This window comes from Pseudorasbora parva, chromosome 25, assembly GCF_024679245.1.
Source record: "Pseudorasbora parva isolate DD20220531a chromosome 25, ASM2467924v1, whole genome shotgun sequence".
Taxonomy (NCBI): domain Eukaryota; kingdom Metazoa; phylum Chordata; class Actinopteri; order Cypriniformes; family Gobionidae; genus Pseudorasbora; species Pseudorasbora parva.
This window is the reverse complement of record NC_090196.1, coordinates 13,747,648-13,759,831: the sequence shown is the minus strand read 5'-3', so window position 1 is coordinate 13,759,831 and position 12,184 is coordinate 13,747,648. Positions and strand designations below refer to the sequence as shown.

General features: G+C 38.2%; 1 protein-coding gene across 15 annotated transcripts in view; it reads right to left on the bottom strand.

Annotated features, from left to right (window-relative positions):
• Nucleotides 1-12,184, bottom strand: part of tjp1b (tight junction protein 1b) — a 193,048-nt gene that overhangs the window by 132,490 nt on the left and 48,374 nt on the right. For all 15 annotated transcript variants that reach the window (XM_067437090.1, XM_067437099.1, XM_067437082.1 and 12 more), the window contains 2 exons: nt 1,861-1,902; nt 1,572-1,731 (listed from right to left, as the gene is read on the bottom strand). In XM_067437090.1, coding sequence (XP_067293191.1) covers nt 1,572-1,731; nt 1,861-1,902 — 202 coding nt within the window. The remainder of the gene's footprint in view (nt 1-1,571; nt 1,732-1,860; nt 1,903-12,184) is intronic.

Sequence of the window (12,184 nt, the reverse complement as noted above, 5' to 3'; positions counted from 1 at the left end):
AGTGAACATTAGTTTCTGTTCCTCTCAATTCTGATTTCGTTTTAACTCCTACGGTGGCCGATTTAGTCCAAGATTAACATGGCAATCCCCTTCTTCACATTTGACACGGTGCCATCGAGTGTTAAAACGCGAAAGGCTAAGCTTGAATTTACGGGTATGTCCCTCTTTGGCTAATGTACTTTCAAGATGGAGGGGCAACATGGCGACCGGCATTTGAACCCCTCACCTGTATTTTCAATGACATATTATAAACTTATGAGAATACTTTATTACTTGAAAGAAGTAAATATACATTAATGAGCACATATATTTTTGAAAGAACAAAGTGTTTTTAGCTAAGAATAAACTAAAAAAGTTACACAGTGTAGCTTTAACTTTATAACATGTTAGATATTACTTTTTCTTACACAAACGCATAGATTTGCTTCAGATGGCCTTCATTAACCCTCCGCAGCCATGTGGATTACTTTTATAATGGATCGATGCACTTCTTTGGGCTATTGCATGATATTCCAAGTCTTCTGAAGCTATACGATTAGCTTTCTGTTAGGAATAACCCTAACCGTAAGCCATTATATGTTAAAAACATTCTGACAACGTTCCCTTTAATCCCACATGAAAAAAATACTATAGTATATTATAGTAAAATTACTCTAGTAAATTCTTTAGTGTTTTTAAACCATACTATAGTAAAGATACTACTGTAAATTGTAGCATATTATAGTATTTACTACACTTTGTTCGTTTATACTACAGAATAAATCAATTGTTAAAATATAGTAAATTCTGAGGTATACTAGTTTACTGCAGTATATTTACTATAGTATTTTTTCATGTGGGATTTCAAGACATTATGTGAATAACTATTTACATTTCAATCTTTGTATGTACACAATCCTAATAGATGGCTTCAAAAGACATGCAATATAATATAGGAATTGTATGGATTACTTTCATAGCTTTTTTTCCAGTCTCCATCCGCTTCCATTGTATGGAAAAGAACAGCTTGAACACTCTGCTAAAGAAAGGTTCAATGGAAGAGATCTTTACAACAACAAAAAATTATTAAAATTTTAATTTCTGAGTGAACTGTCCCTTTAAACAATCTTCTATATCCACTGACTCTAGTTATGCGTTTATGAGCACTCGTGAGTTTGACTCCATCTGTGTGTTTGTTAATAATGTATGCAATAATTGTGAATAACTGGACTTGTACAATTATGCATGTCATATTCACTCGTGCAGAAATTCCCTAGAGCAGCAATGCAGACATACTGGTACATGTGCATTTTTCATAAACAAACATGCGCGCACACACACGCACACACACACGCACACACACACGCGCACACACACACACACACACACACACACACACACACACACACACACAGCGCGATTGAATCTTCTCAAATACATGTATACGTGACACACAACATCTAGGGGTAGAATCTCACACACACTCACAATCGTTGAACACACACTGACACACACACGCACCACACACATTCCCCACCCCCACTCCACCACACACGGAGGCATTACTGCAGTGGATGCAGTCTTTAACTCACGTTGGAGTCCAGCAGGTCGATGCTGTCCAGGCTCTTGCTGCGGTGGATTCGGCCCTTGATTCTGCGCAGGGATGGTTTGCCGTGGACCGATCCCTCAGATTCATCCAGCAGAGAGACGGTTTCTGGGGTGGGGACGAAGCCGTGGATCTTGGGATAGTAACTAAGAAAGTGACAGACAGTGTGTGAGATTGTGGGATTGTGGTGTAAATTGAATCTCCATTAGAAAGATGAGCACAGTCAATGGAGTTTCGTTAGTGAAATGGAGTGAAAAGGGGTTTAAAATGCTTACACTGCAGGCCCGTATTTGTCTTTGTCGTGTTTGGGGAAGACCCTGAGATTAAAGCACAAGAGAAAGAGAGAGACTATTAATTTTCAGCACAAAAAAGCAATACAAAAAAGACATGAAATATTTTAAAGAAATATTGTGTTATACAGGTGGGTGAGGGGAAATGACATAAGGGCAAGTAAATGATGACAAAATTCTTATTTTTTGGTGAACTGTATACTTTTCACAATGCTAAAATACTTTTCCAAGCCATTGTTTATGTATGATGACAAAAGTAGCATAGAAATGAAACATTTCACCTTGAGACACACATATATGAAGGACCAATAAGGCATTTAGATTATAGGCATACAACTATAAAGGCATAAAGCTTTCCAAATGCAACAATTGTAATTTTCAGTTGGTTGAGATAAAAAGCATACGAAATGTCTTGCTACACCATCCTTTCTTTGGATTTTTTTTTAACTGTTAGGACTTTTTTTTTTTTTTTTTAACTCTAAGTAATATTCAATGTTTAGGATGGATATGACATACTCTTTGTAAGACTAGAATTAATCAAAGACAGAAACAGAGAGATATTACAGATTGAAAGTAAGGAAAACAGTTGCAGGGTCTTTCATTTTGCTTTACTGGATTTCCATGCACCGAAAAACGAAAATGCTGTTGGCTTTGAAGGTTGTAACATAAAAAATTGAAGGGAGTTAAATATTTTACTGAATGGGGATCCATTTTTACTGAAAAATTCAGTTTCGTTTAACCCTTAAATGCATACCTCGGGTCTTTAGTGACCCAGGATGTCATTCACTGCTCTCTTCCTCATTCATTTTTTAAAGTTAGACATCAACATTCATAGTATTCCTCAATCAATTCATTATAAACAAAATAACAGAATAAAATTAGAATTGAATGCCTGTTTTGCCATTTATTGTTGTAAAAATTGTATAGGGTCACTAATGACCCGAGGTGTGTAAGAGTGCAAGTATATTTTTTCTCCACAACGATAACTGAGTCTTTGATGACTGAATAAGTGCAATTCACCTTTATTCACAAGGGGGCAATGTCTGACACACAACGATAAAGTGCCGTTTCACTCATAGTTACCGCAGGCAGAAAACAAAAGAATAGGAAGACTCATCAGCAAAACTTCTCAGTGATTTACTGCAGAGCCACTGAACACAATCAGATATTACTGTCACTGTCACTGATGGTCGATTTTGTGAAGAAGCTGTCAGCGACTTCGAAGATGTTCAAATTGATCGTTTTGAGAATATGTTTGAAATGGTGAATATGAGGCAGATGCTGAATGTTCTGGGAAATCAGCTCTGATGAGGACAGTGATGACGGTATAAAACATCTGCTCAAACTGAACCCTTACAAGCTCCAAAGGTAAACTAAATATGCTTTATTTTATTCTTCTGTAATCGATACTCTTATATCAGGAGAGTTTTATATTATCGCGACAGTAGAGATCCATCCATGTTAGATATAGATCTGGGTCGCTAAAGACCCAAATATGTAATAATGATTGGCAAAACATTTGTGCATTTAAGGGTTAAACTTAACATGAAACGACATTGACAACTCATTTTGCTTCTGTAATATGATGTATTTCAAAGCAAAACAAAAAGCTATTGTGGAACACGTCCCGTCGTTCATCCATATTAGACACTAATCACCCACATTTATTCACACAAAAATGCAAGTAAAGGCCAAGCTCAGAAAATATTGTATAAGCATGCCCCATTAACCATGAATACACCCACAGCACACAAAACCAACAGGCCAAAAAACTCTAAAGAGCCTAAATGAAGTGTTTGATGTCAATAAACAAAATATAAAGATCACCATGGTCATAATAGTCATGAATCCACCCGCATTTTCTATTTAAATCATTTAATTAATTCCTACTCATTAATAATTAGTGTCCCATCTGCTCTGTCTGAACCCCAAAGTATCTTCCTTCCAGAGGATGTATATATTATTCATGAAGTCTCATATGATCATGTCATTCAATTAAGCTATATTTCAGGACATGAAAGCACTGCACCAAACAAATCAAACATCACATAAAAGACAAAACCTGAGCATATTAAGTGTGCGTGGTAAGTTTCTATACAAATTCTAAAAATCACAGATCATTGTCAGTTTACATTGTGCACCTTAATATGCCTCTTTACGATAAAAAGTTAAAGACCTGACCTTGCAGAGGTTTAGTAGACATTATATAATACACAGTGAGCACATGGTTTACAGTAGCAGTTGTAGGATGTAAGACAGTCCCTGTACAGTAGGACAGGCAATTTGAATGCCTTGTACCATAACCGTTCGCACCATGTTTGTGAAGAGGATTTGCTGGAAAACCCTGCAAAATGAAATTCAATACGACAAATCTTCTGTTTCAATGCGCTGGATGGGGCACCAATGAAAATGAGACCTCATTTCCATATTAAGTGGCAGATTAAGGAAGCCTCCTGGGCTGCTGCTAGCTACTGATTTCCAAGAATAACATAAAATGAGCAAGAACTGAAGAAGCATATAAAACATTTGTAATTTAGAGTGTTAAACGAGACCGACAGAGAATGGAAGACTAATGAGAGGACGATGACATTAACGTGGCAACGAGGTTGATGTTGGCCTGAGGAAACCAAGTGAGTCCTTCAGTTAACCTTTTTTAGTCAAATACATTTAAATCATCTGGGAACAAGTTCAAGGACAGTTTCTGGTATGTGCACACATATACAGAGTATACCATAAGACCAGAATCATGCAATATCCAAGCACGCAAAGCTATTTATTAGTATGGTCGCCATGATTTTGCCAAGTAAGACATGTTCCTGTATCAAAATCCGCCCCAAAACATAGTCCTAACCCTATCCCTATCTCTAAACCTACCCATAACTTATCCCTAAAATGAAAGGGAAATGATGGGTGGGTAACACAAGGATTTAGAAGTACTTAACCCTGGTTGTAAGCCTAAACTTGACATAAACTAAGCCTAAACTTGACATAAGCTTGTACCTCAAATCTGATTGGTTGATTTGGGAACATGTTGCACTTGGTGAAATCATGTTCACCCTGTTGCTACTTCCATCCATTGCAAACATGCGGTTCTAATTCTGCCAATTTTTCAGTTAATCTCCTTGGCTGTAAATGCTAATCATTCTTGAGCCACAATCAATTGATATTTTGACAGTGCTAATTGGTTGAAAGCATCAGAAAAATGTTCAGAGAGATATAGTGACTATCCCCTGAGCTGTGACATGAAACCAAAAGTCTAAAAACAGGTGTTTTTTGTATTTTTTATGTATGTTCCAGGGTATGCACATAGTGCAATTGATGTATATTCTCTATAGTATGTACATTTCTAACCGTGTATAATTTTAACGCTCAGCTCTCACATGCACCTTGTTTTTGTGCACTAATAACAAGATGGCGACACTAACCCGGGCCATTAGCCTGACCCACATCAGGATGTTTGGTCTGGAAACTCACCATAGACAGGGCTCAATCCGAGGGGTGGGATAAACGGTTGTCTTTCAAACTCCCTCTGCCCACGATAGGATAGCGCTACAACCAACCAGAGCAACGAAGGTGAAGCGGAGATAGTTGATAGATTAAACATTCGTATCCGGTCGGCAAAAGTCCGAACACATCTTGCCTTTTTAAGAATGACTTCAGTGTTGTTCTTTGTTCTTTTTTCAGAGAAAAGCTTAACTCCAAGTTTTCCAGAGTCGCGGTCAAAGCTGATTCGAAAGACCGCTGTTCGCCAGTTTCTGTGTTTACTAGAAGCACGCAAGTGCAACTCGGCCGTCATTATGTTAACTATAACATACCGACTCTATAAACCATGTGATTGGCCCGACCAGAGTTTGGTTTTTACAGCACAGATGTGTATTGAGAGTTGCTAGAATATACTCGTGGCAGATTAGATTTGCTGCCGCTAGGGTGCATCTAGATTTCTAGGCTACCGAGCCATTGTTTTGCAGTTGAAAAATAAACAACAACAACACCAAACTACTAGAGATGCAGCATCTAGATACCCTTGTTGATGAGTGCTTGTACGAGGGGACATAAACGCAACTCTAGTTTAAAAGAGTACAAGACACATTTTGAATCGCTCATAACTTCTAGGAGATAAATTCTGGATAAGCATGAAACTTGCATCCATGCACACTATCAAATGCAGTGTACTTTGTGTTAATGTGGTCAGTTGAAGGCATAAGCTAAAGCCCAAAGTATACTCCATTCGTTTGATGTAAATTTCGTCATCTAGAGGGTCCGTCCACGTACAATGACACATGTGAGAGTGATTTGAGTGCTTAAAAAATGTGCCAAGTACGTCTTTCTATGCTCACGGCCAAGAAGTATACTTTGAATGTACTCATGCACTCAACTGTCTGCAAGACAGAGCAGAATGTGGAAAATTAAGCATAAGCTTGAGGTGTCAAACTCAGTCCCTGGAGGTCCACTGTCCAGCAAAGTGCTACCTGAATTACCCAAACTGAAGTATCTATGGCCCTGTATACACCTGGTATTAAGAATGGCCATTCTATGTCCATCTCTTGCCACATTTCACCTATATATGGACAATTCACCTGTACTGCATGTTTTTGAACAAAAAAAAACACCCAAAGAAAACCCATGCAGGCACAGAGAGAGCATGCCAGTTTCAAACAGGAAGGACTCCTGGCTCAGCTGGGACTTGAAACAGGGACCTTCTTGTTGTGAGGCGGGTTTAGGTGGCACTGCGCCACTGTGCTGCCTAAACTGAAGTATAATTTGGGCTTAACCAGCCAAACCTTGAGTAGACTCCAATACTCAAGGGGGCAATATAGTTACCTTTATACCATTAAACCAAAAGTATTATTATTAATCAAGTAGCTAGTTAAGCAACATGCGCAACAAGATTTTCTTTACACAGTTTATCCACCATGAAAGTAAGACCCAGTCCCAAATATCACCCTAAACACTTGCGGTCTTCCTAACACGTAACGTTGCTTTGAGCCGCGGGCTCTGCAAAAGTGCACAGAGGGCGCATATCAACCGCAAAGGGGATGATCGCTAGCTAAAATAACAAATGGGACACCCAACAGTCTCATGAACTTAACGGACATGCACACATGGCAGCCATTGTGTGTCCACAAAACCGAAAGTGCATATGAAGTGTGCCATTTGAGACAGGGCCTCATTTATCTGAAAGAGAAAACTAGGTGTAGAAGAAAACAATTCATGCAAACTTGTACTAATACGAACGGCCAGATTTACTAACAGCCTCACCAGTGCAAACCCTCTTTTGGCGATAAAACACCACTGTCAGGATTTACTGAAGACATGCAGAGAAAAGTTAATGCTGAAAAAGCACAGACAGTTATTTTTGCAGATGACCTTAGATATTCGTTTAGATGTCTCCCAGATGACCGTTTCCCTAACAAAAGCAAAATTTATGGGAGGAGAGTATTTAAATTAGTATTCATGAAAGGTGATTTACTAAGGTTTGCGCTAGTCAAGCATGTCTTAAACCAGACGCTAACTGGTAGATTGCGCTGGACATTATGTAAAGGATCCGGCTGTGTCTGTGTTTATTAATCTGCGAGTCGTTAGTTGATCACGTGCAGAACTTTACACTCCCATCCGTTTAGTAAATCTGGCCCTTATAATGCAAGCATTACTTAAAGTACTTGTTTAAGGTACTTTCAAAGTTTCAGACCAAAGTCCGTTTTTGAAATGACAATTTCTATTGAAAATGATTAGTATTATGCATTTATGATGTCGACACAAAAGCTGCATCCGAAAGCTGAAAATGAAAGCATAAGGAGGTATAAAGGCAACTAGGCACATCTGAATTCAACTCGGGTCACATCATGTTAGTGAGATCCCTTCATCCGATGTGCAGCATAGATAGGTGATATCCCACAATCCCGTGCGTTCGATTCTGTTGAGTTAAAAAATAAATTGGTACCTATTTATGGCCTGATAGAGCAACTGCCTAAGCTTTCAAACGCAGCCATATACTACTGAGTGTCCAGCTAATTTTGCTGTCCAAATAAGATGCTTAATGCTACAAAGCCACAAACAAAAGCCTACAAAAAAATCTATAATCAACTTGGCCAGTTTGTGTTATCACCGACCTCTTCCTATGTGCCTCACAATGCTATTAGATATAAAGCAAAGGATACTGCTTGATAAGCAAGTCAATATCTACGTTTAACATTGGGCCTCAAGTCCGTAGAACAGTTTAGACACAAATAGACAACGTTGACCAGTGCGATTGACATCAAAATTATCTTTCCTGCCATTATCACAAACGTTAATATGATTTTTTCTCCAGCCAGCACAGTATGGCCCAAGGGCACCACAGCGAGAGCCAAGAACAAATACTGTTGTGTGTGTGTGTCCTGCTGAGGCTACTAGAGAGGGTTATCTATTAGCAGGCTGTTGGTTTACAACCGTCAACCGTTAATGAAGTAAATAATCACTTTGGATGGGGATGAAAGTGGAAGGTGGAGACGTTTATTTGGCTTGATGGAGGAGAGGTACTTACAGAGAGTCTCAATCAGTGCTTTACTTGTCTACTGGAGAGGAGGGGCGAAAATGGCGCGGGGAAACCCAGAGATTGGCATGAAACGTGACCGAGACGCTTCTTCTGAACTCTGTGGCTTCCGTCAGTCAAATGCGCACTTGGCTCACGTTTAAAAGAGTGTGTAAATGCTAAAAAGCACGTGTAAAGAAGCCTCGGGGTGAGCAACTGCTGCCTGTTTCATTACGCCAGGTTAAAGCTAAGCTCTGGAATAGTTTGTGCGACTGCGGGGTAAGAAGACCATCTGCTGTGTTTCCAGAACTCGTTCTTTGAACTTCTTTTTCTACTCATCACTGGCGAAGGTTTAGACATTTCCATTTAATCTCTGGTAATGAACACTAAGGGTGGCCAGAAATGTAGAGAGTTTGTTTTCATGATTGTAGAGGCATCAGTCATTTTCTTTGATCAAAGAAAAACGAGGCGTGATTTAGTACAATCACGTCCCACAGGCTACTGATGAAGTTGCTAGATATTTACGCAGCCATGTTTTATATCTGAGTCAATCGTTTGATATCATATACAGCAAAAAACGAAGCATGTTGCCTGTCCGCTATCATCCACAAGGGCCCTTTTAAGAAGTCTTCACTTGCCTCATGAGAACTCATATCCGCTATATGTTTCTCTTTTTACCTCTTTTCCTGGATTGATCCTGAAGTCTTCTGGGTGAAAGTGGACAGATTTTTAACCACAGGCAGGGAGGCTCACCTAGAAACAAATCGAATGTAGCAACTCTCAAAAACTCTTAAAGATATTCTTTAAGCATCCTCTGGTCAGAATCTCTATTGTGAATGCTCTTTGATGCCAAGTGCACGATTTGTCTAAATTTGTCAAGAGCATACCTGGTTAACACTTCACCCCAAACTCAAAAGAAAGGAATTTTGCTTAAAGGTGCACTATGTAGTATTTTTGCAGTAAAATATAAAAAGAACACCAGGCCAGTGTTATATATTTTGTTCAGTTGAGGTCTTACAATATCCCAAATGTTTCCAACTATTTGTAAATAGTAAGAACATTTTTATTTTTATCAATGAACCGGGACATCTGAGGGAGTCGCCAGTCAATTGGGTCATATCTGCGTTACTCTCGGATTCAGGTCTTATTTGGCAGAAACCCTTTACTCTTAGTTAAGACCACATGTCCCAAGATTCTGAGCCCAAACTCGGCATCATCAAACTACGCCTTTGTTTTGAATAGGCGCCCTCTAGCGGACGGAAAAGTTACATAGTGCAGTTTTAAATGTACATGAAGCCTATTTTTTTTGGACCATTTTGAGGTTGTTATGGGTTCTATGACCGTGTCCGAAATTTCCGCGTCTGACCAGAAGATGGTGCCCGCATGTGAATCTTCCAACCACTTATTTTCCAAACCGGTCCAATGTGGATAATATCATTCAAGTATAAATTAATTTACTTTATTAAGTATATTTTTTATTAAATAGTTTCATTAAGGTTTATATATAGTTTCCATGACAGAGTTCAAGATAAATTGTTTCATTACTACTGGAGCTGCTAGTTTGCTAAGTTGCAAATGATTATTAAACAGCAAGCAGAAATAATGCAAAAGCGGCAGGCCTTCTGATGAACTGCAGTGTCTAAAGTCACATTTATATATTAATGCGCTAGAAAATTAGGGTATCAGGGTGATTTTGAACACAGCCCAACAAGTTTTATGTACGTTTTGGTTTTAGTTGTTTTTTCTGTGTTCTGGCAGATGTTTTTGCGCCCTTGCCATTTGTAGAAGCATTTCAAACGAAAGCAAACAACTGAATCCCTTTATGAAGGGCCCTTCCACAGGCTGTTAGTGAAGGGAACATGCAATTTTCACTTCAAGAAGTAATAATTTATGTTCTGCCCCTCGGAATGAGTAGGTAATGCTCACATCCGATTGGAGTTTGCCCTTCATTTCTATGTTTTTTCATTCATCTAATTATGATTTGCACCTGTTGTTCATTTTTTGAATTAAGCTTGGAACATACTTTGTAAGAACAAAGAAATTTGTTCGTTTTCTCGAGGTGGCAAGAACAAAAAACAAAGTTTGTTCGGGCCAGTACATTCCATACAAGAAAAGCAGGTGCCGATCATCTGCGTTTCTCCACATTAACTACGCCCATTTTAAATGTCTGACCAATCACATAATAGTTCTCGGACACCCGCAAGAAAAAAGTTCTGCTCAGGTGATGTGTCGAGAACAAGCTGCGAGAACCTTTAAACGCTGTTTTCTGTTAAGTTCCTTTGTCGATTCTTGTCGGTTTCATCCGGTTGTTCTGTTTATGGTTTTCTAGTCAGAGTATTCCTAGTATAGTTTGTTTTAAGTTTAATAATAGTAACAACTGCTGCAATTAGATCCTGACGTTTTTCATCTATATTGCAACCAGCGCTGAGGTAAATTGAGGTAAATTCTCATTACCATGGGGAAAAACACACAAAACCATAAAAACCAATTGTTTATGTAAATGCCTTAAATGTCCGATTTAAATGAAAGAATAATTAAATAAAAAGCATATTGTATTACAGTATTTAAGTAAAGTAAAAGTTACTTTTGAACAATAAGAATAATTTACAGTAAGCAAAATATGATATCAAAAGAAGAAAAAAGCCATTTGAAGACACTCACTTGTCTCACAAAAATGGACATGAAGCCTGAAATGTCATTAAAAGGCATCCAATATCCATTAATTATCCAAAAAACCACTAGACCAATGTTATATATTTTGAAATTAAATTAAGATATTGCCAATTACCATTTTTTTGTCATTCGTAAATGTTCTTGTAGAATGACCAAAAAAAAGTTTTTTTTTTTAAATTTTGATATGGGGTGAAATGTGACCTGGAAATGATCTAGACTTGAATATTTTATATCAATTTGTTTATTTAACGGTGATGCCAGTTTTGTTTACATGTGACTCAAATCCCACTACAACTGTGAGGTGAGAACGTTCCTGTAAACAGCAGCGATGTCATGTTTCAAAACCCATGAATAATTAACCGTAACTCAAACAAGCTGAGTACCAACATCCAAACATTGCAAGGGCGTCTCTCAGGGTATAGGTGCCTCATCATCATTCTGGATTTATGTGGATTTGGCAAGTTTTATAGTTATATGGAGCTTGTTGTGTTAAGTACCTAATCCCGATAGTAAATTACATTCACTTGCTTGGTTGATTTGTTGCTGTGATGTAGCACACGTGGGTCCTCGCAATAGCTTCGGTTCTCCTTTAAACGTCAACTATTGCAGTACTGCTGACATGAAACAAAACTAGCTGACCTCAATTTAAGAGTAAAATCTTACAAAATAAACCTAACGGAGTGAACAGGCTGCTAAAAGAGCCTGGGGTACTTTTAATGACAATGAAAACAAGATGAAAAATCTGGGTACTCACAACTTGCTCTTAATTAGTAACAGATGAATTACCCAGCATGCATCATTCAAATTAGCAACCTTTACTGACCCCAAGGGGCACAACATGCCTACGGCTGTTGAATCATCCGACCATCTGCAAACAGAACTTTACTTATAAAAACACTTTAAGGACAACATTTGACCATTTTTCATCTCTTTGTGTAATGCAATTACAACAAAGACCTAAGGTTTGTTATGCTAATTGCACATTTTACTCTCACTGTATTCCCTTTGATTTTTCGGAGTGTAATTTCAGTGGCCTCAGAGAATCTTTGTGCCCCATTAACCTCAAACATGCTTAAAAATAATGTTCCAAAAAGGAGTTTTCACTGAAGAAAAAAAAACAATTTT